At 55.3% G+C, this 24,827-nt stretch overlaps 1 protein-coding gene across 1 annotated transcript; it reads right to left on the bottom strand.

Annotated features, from left to right (window-relative positions):
* Positions 1-651: 651 nt before the first annotated feature.
* Positions 652-10,606, bottom strand: GRHPR (glyoxylate and hydroxypyruvate reductase). The gene is made up of 9 exons (XM_028108816.2): positions 10,461-10,606; positions 8,724-8,854; positions 7,684-7,756; positions 7,010-7,126; positions 5,610-5,698; positions 4,389-4,493; positions 3,540-3,675; positions 2,055-2,185; positions 652-992 (listed from the first exon to the last, which is right to left on the bottom strand). The coding sequence occupies exons 1-9, from the start codon at positions 10,541-10,543 to the stop codon at positions 871-873; spliced, it is 987 nt and encodes a 328-aa protein (XP_027964617.1). The 5' UTR covers positions 10,544-10,606; the 3' UTR covers positions 652-870.
* Between the last annotated feature and the right edge of the window lie 14,221 nt (positions 10,607-24,827).

The following is a 24,827-nucleotide window of genomic DNA, read 5'->3' as shown; positions in this document are numbered from 1 at the left end:
GGTTCTGTTCTCAGCACACCCAGGCCTCTGACAGCCCGCTTCAGCCTGCGCTTTCGGCTGCTCCCTCACCTGCGTGCCCAGGTGAAAGCTCCATCTGCCGGCTGAGCTTGGCTGTGGGGAAGAGCCGGAACCGGATTCCCTCGGCAGGAGCGGGGCTTTGGCAATGCGGGAGGCCTGGCCTCGGGAGGAGTAAGCGAGGTGGTGATCAGAGCAAGGGCATCCACCTGGGGGGTGCGGGTGGCGGAGGGGGTGGACAAAGGAGCAAAGCGGGAGGGTGCTGAAACGGATTTTAAAATAAAGATTAAGAAACTCACCTACCTCCAATTATTCTTGACCAAAACAATAAGCGTATTGTGACCTTACCTGGTTCTCTTTGCCATGTATATTTAATTAGATGGTCTAGGTAGCAGATTTAAGTGCCATGGTCACCCCTGGGCCATGGTCGTCCCATCCCCAGTGAGGGACAAGTGAAGGAGTTGAGGAGGAGATGAGGGGTAAGGTGGTTTGGACAGGTTCTAATAGTTCACATGCTGGGGGTGGGGTGGGGGAGGGCTGGCAGAGAGCAGAACCCACAGGTCACCCCATGCCCTGATTTTAGAAAGGTAAGCAGATGCCCTTGTTAGCTTCTCCCAGTTACAGGCCCACACAGTCTCTCAGAGAATTATTTAATAAGATCACATACTTTTGGCTCAGATGTTTCTAACCACAAAAGCGGCAAGCCCGTGTATCAACACCAGTCCTCCTCCTGCAGGATCAGAACAGATGAGACTTTTCCTTGGCTCCCGTCCTGTGGGTCCAAGTCCAGCCTGCGCTCACTGACAGACTCCAGGGGCACAGTGGGCCTCCTGACCCTCAGCACCTCCTGTCTGGCTACAGCTTGAGTTCACTGGGCATCGGCTCCCCTCGCAGGCCAGCCAGCAAGTTGTCAGCTGCCAACAAGGACATGGTGTTTCGGGTTCCATAGGTGGCGCTGCCAATGTGGGGCAGGATCACTGGAAAGGGGAGGAGGAGAGGGAGGTAAGGGTGTTTCAAGAGCCTTAAAGTGGGTCCTGTTTTCCTGACTAGGGATTGCAGTGAGAAGAATAAAGAGAACCTGCCTTAGTATTCTTTGATTCACCTTCCTATCATTCGTCTTTGATCTGCCTACTGTCCTTACGCGCTCCACTCCTGTGGGGCTGAGGGTTAGGGGAACGGTATAGGGACTCGGGGCTACTGCAGCCTAGATGCAAGGGTGGCAAGAGATACGATCCTAAATACAAGGATGTCGAGCCCAGAAGGGGTCTTGGAGCCTGTCTAGACACAGCCCTTCAGATATCAGACGGTGAAACCAGGTGCCAGTTCAGCTTAGAAGTTTCAGCACTGGTCGTCCACACCACACCCATGCCCCTGAAAGTGGTGCCACAGGGCTTCTGATCTACACAAATAACTACAAGATGAAAAGGCGGACAGACCAGCTCCCTCTGGCCCCACTGCAGAGCAAGTAAGGTCTCCAGTCCCCAAAGAATGCCTTTTGAAAGCAGTATCCAGGGCACTGAGCTGAACTGCCAGGCCTGTGGGGATGGGACCGTTCTCCCAGCTGCTGGCAACAGCCCAGGCGGGACAGCCAACGTTCCTCCGTTCAGCCTGGTGCGGACGGTGAGGACAGTGGGGGCCTTCCCTGTGGGGTTCCATCCCAGAACGTACATAAAGGACAGGGACTGGCTCAGCCCCCACAGTTATGTAAGAGTCTGGAGACAGAAAGCACACCAGCTACCTGGACAGACAGAACTTAATATAAAAAGCTGTTAACCAGGCACAAAGTAACTGGGGAGGCTAAGAAGCAACCACTGAGGCAGCACTTCTCCAAGTGCGGCCCTCGGCCCCGCAGCATCGGTGCTCAGGACGCCCCTCCCCTGCGGCGCAGTGTGCCAGGTCACCAACAGCCTCAACAAGCACAGACCCAGGTGTGTCCCACTGTGCTCGGTACTGCTCAGGGTAGCTCGCACCCAGCACCTCCAGACCACCTCTAACTCCCGCGGGCCCAGGTGACTCTGCATCGGAAAGTCAGTTCTCACCACAGTTCTTCAGGGTCAGGAGAGGGTGGTCTGTAGGCAGCGGTTCCGGGGTCGTCACATCCAGTCCAGCAGCTGCAATCTGCCCGCTAGTCAAGGCCTGGTACAGGTCGTCCTGGTTCACCACGTCTCCCCTGGGAAGGACAGTGGTGCCGCAGATGCCCCCACGCTCCCTCCACCCAGGCCTCCTCTACAGCAGAACAACCCACGGAATGGACTTCCCCGCGCACCAGGCACACTTGGCACTGACTTTTAAAGCAGTAAGGCTGATAAGCTACTTCTTTACAGTAGTCTGTGCAGTAACACCGGGAACCCCAGCCCCACCACTCCATAGCTGTGTGACCTTGGGCAGGTGTGTCACCTTCCTCTGCAAGACGGGGAGAATACACCCCACTCCCAGGCGTGCTTACCGACCCACTAGTGCAGGAGCAGGGCCCACGATCTGCATCTGTGTGGGGCCCCATCCAGGTGTGTCTGCCCGAGAACGTGCTGAGAACCACGGCGTCATGCTGTGGGGCGCGGGCCCAACACAAGGATACGCCTAACCACATCCACCCGAGTGAGCAGCCCTCCCTCCTGTGACTGAGCCACTGAAGGAAAGAAAGGACTGGCTCGAGACTTCATCCTGCACCCGAAGTAATACTCGTTGCGGCAGGTACCAATGCGCAGCACCCGGCCCAGTCCTGGGTCCGTGCGGGGGGCTCTGTACACCAAGGCGGAGCCACCGTCGCCCGTCAGCGCCAGCCCTGTGCTCCCGCCCGATTCACTTCCCCTCCAGGGCACCTCCTTTGTGGCTAAACATTAATAATTACAGGGGCCTCTGGAGTGGAGAGACCTGAGGCAGATCCCATGGAATCCCTTCCTTTGCCTTTACTTGCCTCCAAACTGGTTTAAGCAGGTTCAAAGGGCACCATCCAGGCAGGGATTAGAGTGGCAGAGAGGGAGGGTCTGCCCCCATAATATGCCCAGTGGCCTGAAGGCACCCTGGGGACACTGTGATAAACCGAGATAAGTTGGGTTGGGACCTATCTTTCCAGAGGCATCACGGTTCAAGCTGTCACTAACTCAGACAGATAGACCCAGGCTCAGTGTTATGGAAGGTCAGCCTCTGAAGGGCTGTTAAGATCGTTACACCCAACTCTTTGCAGCAGAGAAGAACATGGGCTGCCCAAGGTTACCTGGTAACTTGCTGCTATCATGCCTCCACTCCCCAAGCCAACTCTGCCACGTGCCCAGCCCTGAGCATGGCTCAGGAAACTGCTGGGAACCAGAAAGGCCAGGCCTGCTCTGACAGCTCCTCCTCCCAGCCTGAGGCACTCTCTTGTGGCCTTTACTGTACTTCGGAGCTGGGGCTGCCTGGTGGTTGGTTAAGGGAGCGGTAGGCTCTGCCCAAGGCCTCAGGGACAAGCCTTGGGGATCCCGGCAGCAGGGACAGCCCCTCTCTGGACGTTCTCAGTGCCCCAGGGAGCTTGGGCGGCCCCAGTGTACCTGCTGATGTTGACAAACACAGCCGTGTTTTTCATCTGCTGGAAGAAGTCCTTGTTGCAGAGCCCCTTGGTTGCAGGGGTTAAGGAGCAGGCCACGATGATGAAATCAGACTCAGCAGCCAGCTTGGGGGTGGACACTGGGGGAGGGCAGGATTCCATGAGATGCTGAGTCCCAGGCTGGAGACAGCAAAGGGATGGGAGACCAAACCCTTGCCTCCTCCTGCCAAACTGGAAACTCCCAAGATGCTTCCTGAAGGCCGCGTGTCCACCCAAACACCTCTGATAACTGACAGCTACTGGTGGGGTCCTGGTGTACTACATCGTTTATCCAGCCCCCTGGTCTCACAGATGGGGAAACTAAGGCCAGAGAGGGACAGGAGCTTGGTTCAAGGTCACCACCTTCAGGGCCCAATGTGCCAAGGGCGTGAGGAATGGCTAAGATCCAGGTGCCCTGTGCTCACGACACTGCACACCCTGCCAGGGGGCTGGATCCACTGGACACAAGGCTGGGGGACAGTGCTCACCAGTTTATTAGGGAAACTGGGTGTCCAAGTTCCCAGCAATTCCTTACGTCTGTCACCATCCCTGCTGCTCTGCCCAGGCACAGAGGGCGGTGACAAGGAACTCTGAGAGACAGGAAGCCTGGAGAGTTCTCGGGCACGAAGGGAACCCACTGTGCGGCCTGGGTACGTCCCTGTGCTCTCCGACTGGGCCCCGGTGGGTTAGCTAGTACCTGAGGGACGCCACAGGCCCCAGACGCACCTGTCTGAAATGCTGCCACTACAGAAATACAGAGGACCCTCTAACCAGGTACAGATGGGGCTCCTATGGAAATCAAGGTTTTACTTACCAAACTCTGCCTGGAATTCTGCAGCTTCCTGAGGCCTAGGCTGGCGCCCTGTGTACAGAAATCTCTGGACGCCGAATGGCTTCAGACGCTGAGCAATGGCCTGGCCTGGAGGCAAAGAGAGTCCTGGCTTGTCTCCAACACCTCAGAGGGCAGAAGCAGCACCCAGCGGCTCCAGGGACAGGGAGCCCCGGGGGGTGGGGGTGGGAAGCATACCTCTGACTTTAACTGGTCCTGCCCCAGTAGAACCAGCCCCCCACAGGCCCACACCGCCCTTAGGGGGCCATGTGACAGCCCTTCAGAGACCCAGAGGCAGCACCACCGCTCCTCGGCAGTGGTGACTGGCTTCTGCTGTCCTCACACATCCTGGGCACCTTGAGGGCCACGTGCTAACCATCCCTGAGAACTGCGTCTGGCATACCAGGACCAAGCAGTACCCTCCCTCCTTCTGGACCCTCTGCTTTTATTGACGCAGCCCAAGACCTCTTAGGACTTTTCAGTGGCGTGGCCAAACTGCCAACTCGCCCCAAATCTTTCAAGACATTTTCCATGTGCTGCTCAGGAGACAGGCTTGGGTCGCTGGATTTCCAGAATCAGAATGTGCCCCAAAGCTGGTGGGTTCCTCCAAGCAACTCTCCGGTGTGAGGCACTGCTGGCCGGCCACACTGTCCATACTCTCCCGCCTCCCCTCACCTCTGGACCGGGCCGATGCCGGAGAGCCACGGACAGCTGTGTGGCCAGACTTCTCCAAGCCGGGGCCCCTGGGAGAAAACTAGCTCTGCCCGGTCGGCAGAATCACAGGTAAGCTCTGCTCCCTGGACCCGCTGGTTCCTGAGTTAAAGCTTTACATTCTGGCAGGCCGGGGGGAGCACGGGCTGTCCCACAGGAAGCCCCTCCTCAAGGCCCCAACCCAGCCATCGCCACTTTCATCTGTTCTGTATGGAGCTCTAACCACAAAGAATCCCGACTCATCAACTTGCTTCTGTCACCTAGCAAGTTCTTAAGGAACTCCTATTTTCATTTCTTTTATTTTTTGTTTCTGCCAGTGTTTTATGAAGCTGGGTCTGTCCATTAGATGTCCCTACTGCATGCAAAGTGCACTGGGAACTTGGCCAGTGGTGACCACTCTTTCCAAAGGATGGCCAACACCCAGACACCGGGCACCAGAGATTCAGATGAAGCCAAGGTTGCTGGGGCAGGCCAGAGGGAAGGTGGGGGCCTCACCTATGCGCCCCAGCCCGATGATACCCACGGTGCTCCGTGTGAGTCCATAGCCACACATCCACAGGGGTTTCCACGAGGTCCAGCCACCGCTGTGGAGAGGGGTGGGGTGGGTAAGAGCCCCAGCCTCGGGCAAAGATGAGGGCTCTCAGTGAACACACAGACCCAGGACCCGCAGGCAGGGGCTGTGGTCTAAGGGGTAGAAGACCCTGCTCTCCAGCTCACAGGACAGCCTGTAGCATGAGTTACACCATAGCCACTGAGCGCTATGGATGAGCAGCTAGAATGACTCTTCCTTTAAAGCCACTGGACGACACAGACTCCGAGGGCTGGGAGGGGCCTTAGAAGTTCTCATCCCATTTTGCAGATGGGGAAACTGAGACCAGAAAGGGTGCCCTGCCTGAGGTCACATCCAGCCAGGGCAGAGGTGGGAGCAGCAGGTTGCAAACTCGGGATTTGGAATTCCAAAACCAGTATTCCCAGTGCCCCAGGGAAGCAACACAAAGTAAAGCCACAGGCCCACCCATTGCCCTGGGTGGACAGGGGGATGGAGGCTGCCTTGAGCCACCTCCGAGAAGGGTGCCGACTCCCTGGGCAGGAGGGTGAGCGGGACATGCGGCACTGTGTCTCCTCAGCCCAGTGCTGCTCTCGGTGTCTGCCTCGGCCCCAGGCCCACCCCGGGGCCCCAGCTCCTTGTCCACAAACCCCGAGGGCCTGCACAGGCCTGTCTGCCGGCCTCCCTGCAGCTGCAGTGCCTTCCCGAACCCTCTATAACACACAGACCCAAATCCCTGATCCGAAACCCTTGGGCCAGGGTTTTCAATTTTCAGATTTTAGAAAGGTTGGTGCATATTCTCTAGTCTATATAACACCCTCAGCAGTGTCTAGGGTGGTACCTGTTGTCAAACACACCAGTTATCTGCAGCAAAACATGAATATTCAGAGTGAGAAAAATAAAGATCATAAATAGCCTCCTGTCATTTCTAGTCAGGTTTTGCCACCAAAAGATTTATGAAACCACCTTCAGTTTTCTGAGCTTCTGGGATTTCTGCATCATGAGCAAGGATGGAGGACCTATCTCCTCTATGCGCTCAAGAGGATGCCCACCTGCTACTTCTCGTGGGAAGCCTCTGATCCATACTCCTGCCCCTACTTCCTCGCCAACCGGGCAGGACTGATCTGTCCCTCCCTATCCTCCTCTCTCACGATTTCCCCTCAAAGCCACGATTCCCCCACACTTCTCTTCAGCTCTGCCCTGTCCCTCAGTAGTCTGGCTGAGTCTGTCCCTGCTCGCTAGATGAGGCACCCCCGGTGACAGGGATCACATCCGGGCCAGGGGGACGCTGGGGGCTCAGGAACCAGCTGCCGAGCACAGCCAACTTTCCTGTCAGGGGTTCACTCACTTCTTCACCTCCTCGATGGCTTCTGGCAAGCGGCGACAGGTGGTGAGCAACAGGGACATGGCGAGTTCTGCCGTGGCGTCTGTCAGGACATCCGGGGTGTAGCCCACACGGATGCCGCTACGAAGCAAAGATGTGGTAGTCACCCAGGCCTCAGGCACCTTCACCAATTTCTAGCTCTGGGACATCTCCAAGCTGCTGCTCTGCTCCCTCTTTGCACTGCCCACTGGGAAGCTCTGAGTTGTAAAGGAGCAACTCAGGGACGGTCAGCCTCCTTCCTGGTTCGCTTCTCTCCCGCGTGGCGAAGGACGCGAAGATGAAAGATCACGGCCCCAAGTCTGGGGCAAATAACTACTCGACCTTTCTGAATCTCCTCATCTAACGAGGGAAGTAATACTACTACCAGCCCCTCCTACTTCAAGGGGTTGTGGTGAGGGTCAACAACCAGGCTGAACAGGAAAGGGCGCCACCGGGCAGATGTAGTTACCCACAGCTCCTGACGGTTCGGGGCCTGTCGCACCCGCCCTGTGCTCATGCGGATGGCCTGCACGCTCAGCCCCCTCACAGTCTCACTGAAGGGCGGAGGGGGGTATGAGCAAATAAAGACCCAGCTCTCTTTCCCGCTCTGGGGGCCAGCCCTCACCCCAGGCCCCTTCCAGAGTGCAAGCTGCTTTTACCGCTTCTTGATTTCCTCCAAAGCCAAGTGGTCAACGCCCACAGACATGGTGCTGATGACTTTGAGATTGGCTCCTGTTGTGCAGAAAAAGCACTGTTTGTATTTTTCCTTGTGGGGTTGCAACCCACACCACTGGGGATACCATGGGGCCATCTGCTTGTTATTTTCTGAGAGTAAGAGGAAAGGCCGACATCTCTGTTTCTCGCTAGAATCCTGAACAACCCTACCTGACAGACTCGACCATCCGACTTGACTCCTCCATGTGCAGACGCTGTGGCTCAGGGAGGTGAAGTGGCCGGCCCCAGTCACAAGCTGCTGAGTGGCAGAGCTAGGCTTTGCCCTGGGGCCTCTGACACCAAGGCCTACACTCCTACCCATGGGAATGTTCCCTCAACAAAGCCTCCAGTCTCCTTTGACTGCACCTGGGGCCCTGCTGTGGACACACTGAGGTGTCCACTGGGAAGTGGCCAGGGTGCGACCGCCTCACACCCTCTCTACGGGGCAGGGCACCAGAAAGCTCCAGGGCCAAGGCTGAAGCATGGATTGGCTCATGAGGGTTCTCCCCATCCGGCAGCCTCTAAGTCTGAATCTTTCCTCAAAACAACTTTCTAGGGTGACATTTACCCTGGCCCAGGGCTGGGCCCCGTGGCTGGGGCTGACACACCCCGGGTACCTACTGGTGCTGGCACTGAGATGGGCCCTCCTACGGGAGACAAATGAGCCCAGAAGGGACAGGGCCTTTCTCGAGGTCATAAAGCAAGGCTGTGGCAGGGCTGGATAAGGGCCCAGGGACTCGGGTGCTCCCTCCACGCCACCTTTTGCCCTGCTAGCTCCCTGCAGGGATTCGCAGCCAGGAGAGGAGCAATGCCCGTGACAGGGAGCTGCACACAATTGCTCCCTCTGGCCCTAGTATAGCAGTGAATGCCTTCAGAACTCGGAGAGGTCACTGCGGCCCGTGGGGAGCCAGCCACAGCAGACTGATGTGCCCTACGGGGCCAAGACACCCTTGGAATCCTCCCCAGCCCTGCCCAGTGCACACACCTGCAGCATCCAGGAGCCTCTTGTCTACTCGGTCAGAGAGGAGGCAAAGTAGGCCGTGGGCCCCCACCACACCTCGCTCCAGCTCCTTGGCAGGGATTGGCTCATCTGAATCCCAGTGCTCCACCTCACAGCTAAAGACCAAAGAAAAACCACTCAGAAGCAGGGGAGCGCCACAGATGCCCCCCAGGATCCCAAAGGTCCCTGGGACTGCACCTCCCTCTCAAAGTGAGAAACACTGCCTTCTGCTTGCTCCAGCCTCAGGCTGCCTGGGGCTGGCTGAGGAGTCAGGGTCAGGTATGGGCGGCCTCAGAACTGTCCTGAGAGGGTGGCTGAGGGTAAAGGGTTGTCACAGAGTGGAGGTCACCAAGGCCTGACAAGAGCCTAGTCTAAAAGGAGAAAGTCATGGGGACAGCTCTCAGCTCAAAGCAAGGAAGAACTTTATCACCCTCACAGGAGGCCTCAAGGCCAGTGGGGGGCGGTGGCTTGAGGTGGGCAGTCCCCGGACCAGTTGAGGCTTGACTGTACTGTCCTGGGAATCCATGCCACGGGAAAGTCTCCTACTTGCACTCTGATAAGTTCAAAGCAATGCACCGTGGAGGAGTCCGAGGGCACACCTCCACAACAGCTCGTGAGCAGTGGAGGCGTTCCCAGGGGTGCTGCCCAGCCTCCCAGTCCTTGCCATTTAATTCAGTGCCCCCATCACATATAGCAAGACACAGGGCGGCGGCCGGCACCTCCCAGGACACCCTGTTGCAGCACCTGGCCGACCAAGTGTCTGGCACAGGCCACCCTGCACCCTCCTTTCCACAGGCACGGCACTCAGAGCTAGAGCTGCTCGAGCCCCGGCCACGACTGCCCCCACCCCGCCCCCAGTGCTTGCAACCTGGCAGGTCCTTGGCAAAGGTTTTGTTGCACTGAACAAAACAAACAAATCTCATTTTTGCATGGCCCTGGTTTCTGAGCCTGGGTTCCACCTTCTCCCTGCCAGACATTGGCTCCCCAGACCTGGATAACAGTGTTCCCGCTGCAGTCAGACACGCTGAGGTCAAATCCCAGCTCTGCCACACTGCAGCTGTGACTTTGGGCAAGGCACTTAACCTCTCCCAGTTTGCTCATCTGTAAAATGGGAATTAGAATACCAACTTCAGAGTGTTGCAAGGATTAAGCATTAATGTCTGTGAAAACCTGGAAAACTGGCATGTTAAGGGTCATGAGAGGCCCCTGCCCACTGTCCAAAGGGACCAGGCCAGTGACTGCGAAAGTCCGGGACCCTGCCAAAAGTGACCTCAAGGGTAAAGGATTAACAGCCTGGATCTTGCGTCACCGGCCGCCTCCCGTCTCCCCAGGCCTTTCCCTTCACCCGCATTGCACATGCCAGGGGAGCTGCGGGTCCCGACGTCACTGCAACAGGCTTGGACAAGACTAGGCCGCAGAGAACTTTCTTTAAGCCTCCCAAAACTCCATGACCGTCCAAGGCCGGGCACAGGTTGGCAAGGCCGGCCAAGACGCAAGCACAGGATCCCGGCTCCCTCTGGGCCCTCCCCACCAAAAATAAGTGGGGTTCAGGGGGCCGCCCCCAGTCCGCCCCGGCCCGCCTGGAGACGCTGAGTCACCCAGGGTGCGGGGTGCCGGAGATCCAGGGGAGGACCCGGGCTCCGCAGCCCCTTCCCCGACACCACCCCCAGCCCCAGCCCCGGCCCGGGGACTCGGCGTGCGGCGGGGGCGCGGCGCGCTTACTCTGCGGCCCGGGCGAGCGCGGCCCAGCCCTCGGGGGGGATCCTGCGGGTGACAAACACCTTCATGAGTCTCACTGGCCTCATCCACCTCGCAGCTGCGGGACGCTGACCCGGACCTCCAGACGGAAGCGGGTCGCGACAGGAGGCGGGGCGGGGCCTCGGAAGGGGCGGGGCCGGAGCTGGGCGGGCAGGGGCGGGGAGGGAGCAGGGTGGGGGGAGGAGGGTAGAGAGGAGGAAAGATTGGGGGTGAGTGGAGGTGGGGGAGAGGGAGGCTGTGGGCCTCGAGGAGCGCGAACTGTGTGTGTTCAGGGAGTGGCAGTGACAGTGTGACTCTTTGTGCGGTGTAACTGTGGCGCCTCTAGGTGTGTGTCTCGTGAAGCTGTGTTCGTGATCAAGCCCTCATGGAACTGGGACTTGTTCTGGGGGCCTTGGCCCTTGGCTCCCAGGGTCCCCCTCAGGGACTGGCAGGTGTGTCTGGAGTTGGAGTTGGGGTGGGTAAAGGGGTGTCCAGGAGAGTCCTGTGTGAGTAAGTGTGCACGTCTGTCAGGATGCCTATAGCTATGGAAGTGTGTCTGTGTCTGGAGAACGGAAATGCAGCCAGGGACCATCCTAACTCCCAGGGCCTGAGCACCCTAGTGGTCCTTGCTAGGTCTGTTCCATTATGGTCACACTGTTCCCGGCAGGGGCCTTTAGTCACAGACTGGGCTCTGAGCCAGGCCTCTGCCTTATATACTCAGGAGGCTGGACTGGGGCAGTCTGAACCCAGGCATGGCCCCTTTAGTATCTGGTGCAATTCCCCCATATGAAACCCACAGCCGTGGGGGGCAGTTTAATTGGTTGTGGGCCACTTGGCATGCTGGACAGCTGCTGGCCGGCTGGAGGCAGGTCATGCAGAGGGCCGGGGCCAGGGTGCTGGATAGGGCCCTGTGGAGTCACAGGCAGACCTGGGCTTTGCAATCCGATGTACCTGGGTCTGAATCTCAGCTCTGCCACTTACAAGCTATGTCCTCTTGGTCAGTTCACATCATCTCTCTAAGCCTCAGTTTTTAGCTACAAAATGGGGTAAGGAGCACTTACCTTTCAGGGTTATTGTGATGATTAAACCAGCAATGTTTGCACAGGCCCTGGGCCATGGTAGGTGCTCATCAAGCTCAGGTTCTGGAGCCATTGTGCACGGGCTCAAATCCCAGCTCTGTCACCCACTGACCAGAAGTCAGTAAACTTCTGTGTGCCTCAGTTTCCTCACCTGTGAAATGGGAATAATAGTAACACCTGCATCATGGTTTGTTGAAATGATGAACTATGTATCGTCCTGTGTGTTACCACAGCATATAACACATGGAGTGCGTGCCCGACAAAGGGTGACACAGCCAAGGAGACCCACACCCTGGTGCCCTGAGGCTGGCAGTTGGTCAGAAATCGAGATGCCAAAGTCCAACTGAGGATAACTGGGAGGGTCCCAGGCCCAGGAACACCCAGAGGACAAAAGCCCTGCCTGGCAGTCTCCTCCCCTTCAGTCTTAACAGAGGCCATTTCTGCCCCCTCGGGGCCCAGAAAGGAACCAGAGACAGGCACGGGGAGGTAACGCGTCCAGTTTGGGTTCACACAGCAAGTCACTGGAAAGGCCAGAGCCAGTGCTCCGGGTCGTCTGCACCCCTGGCAAGTGCTGCACTCTGCTGTCTCCCCAAGTCACACATTAATAAATGCCTAACCCACAGATGGTGATCTGCACTGCAGGGCCATCTCAGGGACAATTTCTGAAATACTTCAAACATTGACACAACGAGGTGTTTTTCTGTCTCCAGCAAGGCCCTTGGGGAGATGACACAGCTGGGTGGCTCCAAACTCTGTTACTCAATGGTGAGACCTGAGCGCAACTCCTCCCACACGCCAGGACAGGCGAGGACACGGGATAAACCTGTCCACCGGGGGCGGGAGGGGGCATGATACATTAATGGGCCCCCTCCCCTAAGGCAGAGTGCTCAATAGGCACTAACTGGACAGGAGGTGTGAGCCAGAACAGAGAGCCAGCTAAAGGTCCCTGAGGAGGGAAACTGTGAAGTGGTAGGGAGAGAGGATCTGAGCTGGAGAGGGGTTCACTGAGTACAACTAACCATGGAACGAGTCACTAATATTGATGGAGCTCTTACTAAGTTCCAGGCACTGAACATGGGAACTCACGAATTTAAACATCCCAACCCCTTGAGAGTTGTGCTGTTATTCTGCCCATTTCACAGATGAGGAAACTGAAGGCAAGCATGGTGAAGTTTGGAGAGCCTGGCTGGCTGGATCAGTGGAGCGTGACTCTTGGTTTTGGTGTTGTGGGTTCGAGCCCTATGTTGGGTGTAGAGATTACTTAAAAATAAAATCTGAAAAAAAAAAGAGAGAGTGCTGAAGTTATTTGTTTAAGGTCATACAGCTACTAGGAGGCAGAGGTTGGATTCAAGTCCCAGCACCCCAACTCCAGACCCAGCACCCTGACTCCAGACCCAGGCTCTTAACCACTGTGCAAGTCTATGGGAGTGGACAGGATATGTTAGTCCGTTAGGGCTGCTATAACAAAATGTTATATATTGGATGGCTTTTTTTTAAAGATTTGTTTCGTTTTGTTTTAAAGATTTTATTTATTTGAGAGAGAGAATGAGAGAGAGAGAGCACATGAGGGGGGTTCAGAGGGCGAAGCCAACTCCCTGCTGAGCAGGAGCCCAAGACTCGATCCTGGGACTCCAGGATCATGATGTGAGCTGAAGGCAGTCGCTTAACCAACTGAGACACCCAGGCGCCCGTGTTTTGTTTTTTTGACAGAGAGAGAGAGAGCACGAGCAGGGGGAGCAGCAGAGGGAGAGGGAGAAGCAGGCTTCCTGCAGAGCAGGGAGCCCGATGTGAGGCTCCGTCCCAGGACCCCGGGATCATGACCTTAGCCGAAGGCAGACGCCCAACCAACTGAGCCACCCAGGCGCCCCTATTGGGTGGCTTAAACAACAAACATTCATTTAACACAGTTCTAGAGGCTGGAAGCTCAAGGTCAAGGCACAGGCAGATTTGCTGTCCAGTGAGGGCTTCCTAATTCATAGATGGCTGTCTTCTTGCTGTGTCCTCAGAGGGTAGAAGAGGCAAGGGAGCTCTCTGGGGTCTTTCTTAAAAGGACACTAATCCCACTGGTGAGGGCTCCACTCTCATGGCCTCACCTCCTTTTTTTTTTTTTTTAAAGATTTTATTTATTTATTTGACAGAGAGAGACACAGCGAGAGAGGGAACACAAGCAGAGGGAGTGGGAGAGGGAGAAGCAGGCTTCCCACCGAGCAGGGAGCCCCATGTGGGGCTCGATCCTAGGACCCTGGGATCATGACCTGAGCCGAAGGCAGATACTTAATGACTGAGCCACCCAGGTGCCCATTGGCCTCACCTCTTAAAATGCCATCACCCTGGGCATGAGGATTTCAAAATATGAATGGGGTGGGGGGACACAAACATTCGGTCAATAACAGAAGTAAAAGGGGCAAGTGAGGAACTACATCTAAGGTATTGCCTTAGGAGGACTCTTGGAGCTGGCTGTCACTTTGTCACTTGGATGGATATCCAGGAGGAGGTGCAGGGTTTGGGGAGGCTGAGTTCAGCTTGGCAAGGAATGAGTTCAGGATGCCTGCGAGATGTTCTGAGTTTCTGGTGGAAAAGCCCAGGAGGGAGGTAGGGTCTGAAGGTCAGGGACAGGTCGGGGCTGGACATAGTTCCAGAGTCAGCAATATGCCTAGGAGACACCTGGGCAACTGAGAGCCAGGGCCCTAGTTCTGGCAGGGAGATCACGACTCAGAGCACACAGAAGTTCAAAATGACAGTATGAAAAGGAGTTTTTGTAGGGCTTTTCTAATTTCACTTTTGTGTATAATTTCACATCTCTATTGAATCCCTTTGGAACACCGTGTGTGTATGGTTTGAGGAGGTGCTTGCCTGAATGTTCTCAGATGCCTATCCAGTTATTCAAGTACTATTTTTAAATGAATGTTTTCTTTAATTTGGGAATAATTCATAAATGCACAAGATGCAAATTCCCAAAGGCACACAAGGGTATAAGGTGGAATTGTTTCTCTTCTCCCCGGTCCCCCCACTCAGATCCTCTCCCCAGAAACAGTGGCATCTTGCCAGAGGGGCTTAATATTTACAAGAATATGCGCACACTTTCACAGAAATGGTAGCATGTACACACACGTTGCATCACCCGGTTCTTTACTGAACGGTGTATCTTGGTGGCCACTCTACATCAGTACACATGATTCTTTTTATTGATGCAGAGTATTGCACTGTAGGAGTGAACCATAAACAATTCCCTACTAAGGAACATTTAGATTGTTTCCCCATCTTTTACTATGACGGTGCCCCAGTGAAGAACCTTTGGCAGATGTCATTGTGCACAGGTGTAAATGCAGCTGTAGGATAAATTCCTAGAAACGAAATTGCTGGGTCAGAAAATACATGCACTAGAAATTTTGACAGATTCTGATAAAATGTTTCTCACAGTTGTTCTATATTCTCTTACGGGTAATGTATGAAAGCACCTATTTTTCTATAAACTCTCCATTCGTACGCTTTGCCTGTGCAGACAATCTGGGCATCTTTGTCTTAGTGATTTGCAGGCATTATTTGTACAATAAGGAAATTAGCCCTCTGTCTGTAATATGAGTTGCAAATATGGTCTTTCCCCCAGTTTGTGTTAGTCTTGTGATTTTGTTAACTTTTTTTTTTTTAAGATTTTATTTATTTGACCGAGAGAGACACAGCGAGAGAGGGAACACAAGCAGGGTGAGTGGGAGAGGGAGAAGCAGGCCTCCGCGGAGCAGGGAGCCCGATGCGGGGCTCGATCCCAGGACCCTGGGACCACGACCCGAGCCGAAGGCAGATGCTCAACGACTGAGCCACCCACGCGCCGCAATTTTGTTAACTATTTTTAATGCAGACATTTTTGAATCTTTATAACTTCTACATTTTGTCACACATAGTGCATCAGGTGTCTGTTGCTGTGTAACGAATTATTTCAAAACAATGCCTTAAAGCAATGGCAATCATTTCACTATCATCTCTTATGGTTCTGGACATTGGCTGGCTCAGCTAGAGCTTCTTTTCAGGCTCTTGCATGTAGTCAGAGGCTGGTTGGGCTGGAGTCATTCCTATGTCTGCTCATTAGTGCTGGCTGTCAACTGGGCCCTCGGCTAGGCTGTTGGTCTGGACATCTATACAGGACCTCTGCCTGTGGCCTGGACTTCCTCCCAGCCTGGAGCCTGGACTTCCTCCCAGCCTGGAGCCTGGGCTTCCTCCCAGCCTGGAGCCTGGGCTCCAAGCGTAGGCCATTCCAAGAAAACAGAAAGGGGGAAGCTCTCAGCCTCTTAAGGTCTGAGCCTGGAACTAGTACTACATCTCTTCTGCTGTATTCCATTGGTCATGCAGTCACGGAGTCTTTTTCTCTTCTTTCTTTCTTTTTTTAAGATTTTATTTATTTGTTTGAGAGAGAGAGGGAGGGAAAGGGGCAACAGGGGAAAGGGGCAGAGGAAGAGAGAGAAGCAGGCTCCCCCCTGAGCAGGGAGCCTGATGTGGGGCTCAATCCCAGGACCCCGGGATCATGACCTGAGCCAAAGGCAGATGCTTAATGACTGAGCCACCCAGGCACCCCCTTTCTAGCTAGTCTTACGTGACTGGTCATATGTGAGGTAGTAAAGGGCTGTGTTTTGTGGTTATTTGTTATGCAGCAGTACACTAATATAGGTAAGGACACATCTCAGGGCCCCTCAGGGCCCCTCAGGGCCCCTTTACGAGCAGAGTTAGGTGCTTGTGGCCTGTTTCATTTCCGAGGCTTTGTGAGAACAGGGCTGGCTCAGAATATCTGCCTCAACCACAAACTAGCCAGATGGCATCAGGCAAAGCATTTCTGATGGATCCTTGGTTTCCAAACCACAGAATGGGGGACCAATCATTGGATATTACGGTGGTCATTATGCACTGAGCCCAGAGCCAGAGCCTGGGGAGTATACAGGAAATGTTGACTGAATGGGATTGACTTTGATCCTCACCTCTTTGGTCAGGGGAAGATAATGGGTCCAAGTCACGCCCATGTCCATGTCAGGCACTCCCTGCCTCCCTGGCTTCATGCCCACTGCTATGGCACTTGCCCCCTACAATCCCTTCCCCTGCTCTAGGCTCTGGACCCCTCCTGCCCTTGGTCAGAGGGTATAGAAGACTCAGGGCTCTCGGCCCTTGGGATCTTTCCTAGCCATCTGGCTTCTACTCCATCTCTAAGATTTGTCCCCATTCCAACTTCTGGAATCTTGAACCTTGAACCTGAGCCAACCCAGTAACCCTCCTGAGCCCCGACCAGCTGTCCTGGGGGCCTGCTTGACTCTCTGCTCCTCTGTTGCTCCCAGCCCTGGCTAGAATCCAGCCTTGGTCCCCTAGGTTGGGGGCCCCACGGCAGCACCCCAGGGCTGACCTTGCAACCTAGCCCTCTCCCCCCACCCACTCAGGCATTGAGTGACTCAGCGTGGGCATGCATCCCAGACACACCTGAAGGTGGAACTGCTGTGAAGTAGCTGCAGGCTGGGAGGCAGGGAGTATGGCTGCCTCCTAGGCCATGGTGAAGGGCTGCAAGGGGCAACATATAGAAAAGTGCCCACAAGTAGGGGGCACAATGCAGGTGCCCATAAATGCTGGTCAGATCTCTGATTCAGAGTTATGTGCTGCCCAGCTGTTCATGTAGAAAATGATTGGTCATATTATTCCAACATGTTATTAGAGCTAACACTGTGTGCCAATGGTGTCTGTGGCTGTCCTTCATGTCATCGCATGTTGTCTTCCCAGCAACTCTCTGCGCTGGGCGCCCTTAGTATTCCCATTTTGCAGATGAGGAAACTGAGGCCCGGACAGGTTAAGAAACTTGTCCAAGGTCTCACAGCTGGTAAGTGGCTAAGCTGATACTTAAACCTAAGTATTGAGATTACTCTCGAGCCTGAGGATGGTGGCCATCACAGATGGGGCCGGGCTGGGGGAGCCGCTCTGAGCTGCATCCCCAGCCACAGCCCAGGCCTGGACCTCTGTGCTCTCTGCCACCCCCTCTCAGTGCTTGCACGCCTGCCAGCACCAAGACCCCCAAACTCATAATGGAGATGGCAGGGAAGTACTTGGTGACTTGAGATAGGTGCTAAACTGCCGGCCCAGCTCAAAGCCTCAGAGCACTCCACAGGGTCCAGGAAACCCTCACTTTGTGGGTGGGCTAGGGGCAGGAAAGACTCCTTCCTGTTTCCTGCACTGACCCCCCTGAAACCCCTCTCCTCCCTTCAGGAGCTCAGGAGCCCCACTTTCTCAGGAAAAAAGCCTAGTACCAGTCATGCACACTCTAGTAAAAGGAATCTGGTTCTCCTTTGGGTACCCTCATCTCATTCTAGACTCCAAACTGGCTTCTTTTGACATGGAAATCTCATTGAAATGTCTTGAGTATATCATAAATCTTAGACAAGAAACTTTTCAACAAGGCTATCACTCCAAACACAGAGAAGGTGAAGGTAGTTCAACTGCCCAAACCGGAGGCTCTGCAAACAGGGCCTTGAGTGGCATATGGAAATGTGAGCAGGGCTCCTATAAGACCTCCACAAGATCCTCTTCTCTCTAAGCCCCAGTTTCTCATCTGAGGAGGATGCACTAGGCCAGGGATCAGGAAACTTTTTCTGCAAAGAGCCCAGTAGAGCTGGACTGGAGAAGAGCTTCTCACTTTCACATGCACACAAATTACCTGGGGATCTTGTTAAAATGCAGATTCTAATTCAGTAGACTTGGGTGAGACCTGAGACTTTGCATTTCCTATAAGCTCCCACCTGAAGCTGCTGCTGATCCACGGAGAGCACTTTGAGTGACAAGAGGCTAGGGAAACCTCCAGCTCAGCCGCTCTCCGAGATCCTAAGTGACACTCTGATGACAGATCCTGCTGTTCACTGAAGAAATGCTCACTCGGGTCTGAAGGCAAGTGGGCCCCAGCATCTTCTGTGCAACCTTCGCCTCTGTCCCATGGTTATCTTGCTTGCTTTCTGTATTTGCTGCGTTTTTTCTCTTACCTCCTGCCATTAGAGCATAAGCTTCTTGAGAGCAGGGCCTTTGTTGCTTTGTTTGCCACTGTCGACCTGCAGTCTTGCTCATGCCAGGTGCTCAGAAAACATTTGTGGAGGGAATGAATAAATGATGCGGGTGGGCGGCGCTTGAGTGGCCTACCTCCTGGCTCATCCCCGCGGGGCCATCGTCGTTTTGTCACCACCTAGTGGGCACTCCTGTGTACTGCGGGGTGGGCGAGAAAAAGGCTCCGCGTGTTTGATTCTGACCCAGGCAGAAGGTAGAGGCCACTGTGGGCAGCGAGTTGCCCCTCCTGTTGCCCATATTATCTGTGTTCTTGTCTGCAGGCACAGGAGGAGAGTCTTCCTGGGGGCGATGGCATTTGAGCTGAACAGTGAAGGCGATAAGATGTGGGAATGAGAGAGGGAACGATGGCATTCCCGGCAGAACAGACACCATGACCCGATGCCCCGAGGCTCGAAAGCATGGACATCTGGCAAAGGGAAGAGAAGCAGAAGCCGCTGAGATAAGCAGTGGAAGATGAGACAGGTGATGATATAGGAGGAGGGGAAGCGCACCCAAGGAAATGGAGCTTCCCGTTAGTGAGTGTTGGATCCGTGCCAGGTGCTTCCTGCACACAAGTTCACTTAATCCCTGCGAGGGCCAATGAAGCAGATTTTAGGACCCCCATTTTACAGATGAGGCAACTGAGGCAGAGATCAGCAAAGTGACTTGCCCAAGGTCACACAGCTGGTAAGGGGCAGAACTAGGTTTGAATTTAGATCATCTGCTTATCTCCTCCCTGATGGAGTGCCTTCCCCTGGCTTGTGCTTGGAGGGGGGTGTATGTTGATGGGGCACATGCAGGAAGCCAAGGGGCTGGGGTTCAAGACACCCAGAGATGTTTGCTCCTCTTCATGGGCTCAGGGCCTGACAGCACATCACCCAGAAGTCTCCCTCTGCCCACCTGCGTGGTCCTAGACCTCCTGGCCTGGGTGGCAGGACCTGGATTCTAGTCTGTGCTCCCCTCACCTCTCTGGCCACAGAGGACAATAGTTATAATGACTTGGAAGAGGACCTCAGGGAACTCTTGCTCACCCATTATACAGATATGAAAACTGAGGCCCAGAGAAGAAAAAGAACTTCCCTGGTGATGTGTACCAAGCTAGACTTAAGACAGCTTTCATCCTGGCCCCTGCCTGGGCTCCCATCTGGTGGCTGGAAACTGATGCTACCATACAAAGGGCCTGAACCCTGGCCACAGAGGGTGACAGAGAGTCCAGCAGGGCCTCCTTGGCCAGCCCGGGCCTCTTGGGAAATGTGTTTGAATTTCATTTCCCAGCGAGGCATGTCCCCAGGGAGAGGGTAAGTGTGTGGCGCTGCTGGCTGGGGGGCTAAGGCCTCTTTGAGGAAGGAAGGGAGGCTTAGCAGGACTTGTCCCACAGGCTTTCAGGAGACCCACGAGGGCAGAGGCAAGAAGGAGGGGTCATCCATTTCTCGAAGCAGACCTGGATCCCCCTTGGACTTTCAGCTCTGCTGCAGCCCTACATCTGTCTCAGGAAGTCACCTGCCCCTTTCTCAGCCCCTGGGCCAGCTCTTCCAGAAAGCAGAGGACCCTGGCCTGGGGGACTTGTGCACAGGGGAGCCATCTCCACCCAGGACTGAGCCCAGCTCTGTCAGGCTTCAAACTATGGGATCTTCACCATCACACAGGCCTGACAATGGGCACTGTTACTATTCCTCAAAAAAACTGAGAGACAGAGAGACAGAGAGACAGAAGGACTTGCCCAAGTTCACCAAGTTTGGTGCAGGCTTCAAGCCCAGGATACAGCATTTGACCGCAACACCCATGACTGCCCTGACCCAAGCCCCCAGCCAGCCCCAGTGGCTCCTTCTGTCACCTCCCCAGGGATTAATTCATCCATGGCCTCAGGGCATCTCTTGGAGCTTCTGCTTCTGCCCAGAGCCCTGCCCTACAGCCTGGGATGCCGGCTGTAAGCCTCTGGCTTTGTGTCAGTGACCCCCACCATACACAGCCCAATCCTCTGACACTCACCACTTACCTGGTCCTCTTCCTTGAGAACCAGGAGCTCCGCCGGTGCCGGTACCCAGTGTCCAGGCTGTGGTGGACAGCAGTGCCCAGCTGGGGTGGACAGTCCGCAAACGTGTTCTCTGTGAGGGGGCCCCTGCAAGGGTGGACACCCCCATTCTTCAAATGGGAAAACAGAGTGTTAGCAGGGGACAGTGACCTGCCTGGGTCATCAGCAGGCTCCAGGCAGAGCAGTGACCTGCCCAGGCCTCTTGATGTCCAGACTCAGGTTCCCTCCATGGGACGATTTGGCTTAACAAAGCTCCCCCAGCCGCTGTGCTGCCCGAAGTCTCCACGTGGATGCAAACGTTGGCATCTGGGCCACTGTTCTGCCTGCCGGGCAGAGGCCTGTCACCCAGATGCTGGCCGCCCCAGCTGGTGCACAGACGCCAGGAATGTGCTTCACTGGGAACAGAACAGGAAAAGTTGCTGAAGATTACCGTAGTAGATTTCTAGGACTCCCTGCGGTGGGAATGACTATTTCTGCTGGGGATTTTTTTTTTTCCCCAGAGTTGTTTCCTTAATCCTTTTCAGGGCATGGCTGGGACTTAGTAACAAGCTGTAACAGCTGGAGTATTTGGTTCTGGGAGCAGGGAAGGACGGTTCATTCTTAAATGAGCTTTCTTGATGGCTGAACTCAGCTATGGCAAAGGGGTTGGGGGTGGGGAGCAGGGATCCAGGGCCTGAACAACAACAGTGCTCGCATAGGACCAGAGGCCAGCACCCCCATTAAACAGATGGAGCCCCGGAAGCCTGGGAAGGCTGTGGAGTAGGGGGAGTGGCACAATTCTATGTGCCGACTGGACTGTGGGTTCAACGGGGTGGAGCCAAGGAGAGGGAGCCATCTCCCCGGAGCCTGGGTTGGCCATCAGGCACCTCAGGACCTTGGGGCAGGGCCATCCCGCTGGAAGGTTCCCTGCAGGAGGAGAGGTTGTGTGGGACCTGGCAGGCATCCGTCTACTTTGTAAGGAAGCTGCCGAGGGTGATGATCTAAGAGAAGGAAATAGCAGGAGGAAAAGCATGGAAGCTTTTTCAGTCAGTTTTCCAGAAGCAGGCTGTTAGCTGAGGACTGGATCTTGTGCAAGTGATTTATCCAGCAAGTGTTCCCAGAATGAGCCTGGGAAGGAGACGGACACAGAAGGGACGGGAGGAAGGTAAACGGTGCCATTTCTGGCCTAGTCCCGCCCAGGGCTTGGGGGGGTGGTTTGTTTCTGGAGTGTAAGTTACATCTCAGGGTTGTTGAAATCCCAGGCCAGGGAACTGGTATTCCATACTCTCTGCACACCCTCAGTCAGCACCATCCAAGGAGATCTCGGCTGAGGATAGCTTCCTGGAGGAGGCGAGGAGAAGGCCTTGCCATGTGATGGGCAGCAGGACAAGCGGGTTCTACTGAGGGCAAGGGTTTGAGCAGGACCTGAAGGAGGAGCTCAGGTCCACTGCTGGAAGGCCAAGGTTGCCATGATCTATGTGGGTGAGCACCCAGGCCCCATCCCTGATATAAGACAGGCCAAGGGGGAGCATGGAGCTCGGAGGGATGAGTCAGTCCTATAGGCTGTGCGTGAAGATCACTCAACTGTTTCAGCAAAAGTCCCACAAACCACCTCTGGAAGTCCCTCTCTCATCTGCCACTGTTTGGGCTGCAAACCCTGATCTGGGACGAGGAGAGACAAATGGCTCAGGAGAAGTGGAACCACGGTATACTGGCCTGACTTGCGCCCCAAGAGCCGGCAGGCTGCACGCAGAGAGGAGCCCGGGGCCAGACTGGCATCAGGTCTGGGCCCAAAGGGCAGAGCCACAGTTGACTAGGGGCAGCCCAGGGGGTGGGTGTATTAGTGGCAACTCCTACCCCTCGAGCTGACCCCCCCTTCCCTTCCTTCCTCCCCTCCTTCAAGGCCCCATCTGGACCTCCTGGCCTCCAGTCTCGCCTCCTCCAATCAAATTTCCTAAATTTGCCAAAGGGTCTCCTCTGGAAAGCAAATCTGGCCCTGTCCCTTCCCTGTCTGCCGCCTTCCGTGGCTCCCTATTGCCCTCAGGAGAAAGACCAAAGCCCCAGTGTTCTCCCATGTTCTCCCTGGTGATGAAGATGCTTACCCCTGCAGGGGCTGAGAGCATAACCCTCAGCCAGAAACCAGGTGTCCCAGCGGCACCCAGCCCGCAGGCAGGCATCCAGCTGTCCCAGAATAGGGATGAGCTGCCCCAGGACCTCCCTCCTGGCTTCGCCTCTGTGATTAATTTACGGAAAGCATCTAAACTGGAGTCAACCCAGTCCTGCAAATCTCATCTATAATCCTGCCTCCGTTGGAGGGAGCAGGGCCCTGGGGGTGGAGCTTCTCTTCCAGTGATTGCATTTAGTTTTATTGACGGGGGCGGGGGACCCAAAGTTAAGCATTTAAAATCTCATTTCTGCAATCACCTGAGGAGTGAGGAGACTCCCAGGTGGCACTTGGTGAGGCCACAGGGAAAGCAGCCGTCCTGCAGCCCCAACAGGGGCTTGGAGGGCAGAGTCTGGCTCAGCAAAAACTTCTCTTGGCTCTACCTTTATGCACACCTAGTTCCCCCTTCCGCTGCCTGCAGCCTGGTCCAAACGCCACCATCTCTGCAGTAGCCTCCGGACAGGCTCTGCTTCTGCCTGGCCCCACGGGGGGCCTCTTCCAGGCAGCTAGAGCCTGGTGGTGCTCCTGTGAGCAACCTTCCAGGGCTTTTCTCTCCCTGGGGCGAACGCCGGAGCCCCACCGCGGCGCACACAGCCCGCACTCCCTCTCTTCTCCCACTCCCCTGGGGTCCTCGCTGTCTTAGACTCTGTCAGGTCTCAGGGCTCCTGCTTGCGCTGGACCCCGGCCTGGAACTCCCTTCCCTACAGATCTCACTCTCCAGTCAGCCCTTCACAGACTTCCCTGATGACACCCCACCATCCATTCTCTACGCCCCCAGCCTGCCTTATTTATCCCCTTAGCACTCACCACTAATCTGATATATCCTAGTTTTTGTTTATTGTCCAGGTTCCCTCTATTCTCCACCAGAATGTAAGCTCTGCGTGCAGGGGATTTGCTTGTTCACGGATGCATCGCCAGCACGAAGAGCAATGCCAGCATGTAGCAGATGCTCAATACATATTTATCAAATGAACGAGTGACGTGCCTCTGCCCTTGGGCAGAAAGGGCGGGCAGAGCTCCCTAAGACATGCTGGGCGCGTGGAGTCGCTGCACTGCTGGTCTCCCGGCTGGCTTCTCAGTGGAAGTTCTGGCTGCAGACAGCAGCTCGGGTCACTCAGTAGAAGTGGCGCCAACTCTGGCTCTGCCAGTGGCCTCCCAGCGCCCTCCACAGCCCTCAGGGCAAGCTTGCCCTGGCCCCTCCCAGCCGGACACCTTTGGCGTGTCTGGGTGTGGGTGTGAGGCCCAGCTCCCCAGCGCACCTGAGTCAGAGCCAGAGAGCACCTGCAGCCCCTCTCGTGGCGCCTCAGTCCCACCCTCTCCTAATTTAAGCCTCACAGCAACGCGCTCAGCTAGTCATCATCATCCCCATTTTACAGATGAGGGAATTGTGGTCAGAGGTCAGAGGTCAGAGGCCGCAGAGGTGACTTACCCAAGCCCAGGTCCGTGTCACGAGGCCAAGAGCAGCACCTCCAGAGTTCAGTTCATGCTCAAAAAGTGTTCAGAGAATGAAGAAAAGGGCATATTTGAATTCCAGGGCTCCTAAGTGAGTGATGAAGACCCTGTAAACAGCGCATGTGTCAACCCATTGCTAGCTGATCAGGGTGGCCCATCCGTGCTTGGCTGAGCCCCGAGAACGTGACTGCCCCCGGGTTCTGTGCGGAGAAAGAAAAGGCAGTATCTGTCCTCCCAAGGGTCCAAGGAGGAACCCGAATGACGGTGCCCGTCCTTGGCCTTTGGCTTCTCCCTGGGCAGAGACAAGGTCCAGAAAGACTGAATGATAAGCTAGAGGCAGGCATAGAGCTGAGAGCAAGGCTCCTGCCTCTGGACACCAGTCCCATCTTTGTTCTCTAAGCCTACCCGCTATGTCCATAGTGACTATATCCCCAGGACCTGCGCCTCTGTTTCCTTATAAGTAAAGCGAGGCGGTTGTACCAATCTAATAGAATCAATGATGAAATGAAATAACACAAGAAAGTGCCTGGCAGAAAGCAGATTCTAGTAAGTGAAGCATATGACTATGAGCTGGATCCAAGAGAGGCTCAGAC

This window comes from Eumetopias jubatus, unplaced genomic scaffold, assembly GCF_037043125.1.
Source record: "Eumetopias jubatus isolate StellerSeaLion01/CBP00866 unplaced genomic scaffold, mEumJub1_p1.0 scaffold_15, whole genome shotgun sequence".
Classification (NCBI taxonomy): Eukaryota; Metazoa; Chordata; class Mammalia; order Carnivora; family Otariidae; genus Eumetopias; species Eumetopias jubatus.
Note: the sequence above shows the minus strand (reverse complement) of the source record. Positions and strands in the feature narration are given on the sequence as shown.

Coding starts and splice junctions, on each gene's coding strand:
- GRHPR (XM_028108816.2), bottom strand. CDS start 10,543: ATGAGGCCAGTGAGACTCATGAAGGTGTTTGTCACCCGCAGGATCCCC. Junction 8,855..10,460: donor GCGCTCGCCCGGGCCGCAGA/GTAAGCGCGCCG, acceptor TTTGGTCTTTAG/CTGTGAGGTGGAGCACTGGG. Junction 993..2,054: donor CCTGACCCTGAAGAACTGTG/GTGAGAACTGAC, acceptor TCCCCTTTCCAG/TGATCCTGCCCCACATTGGC.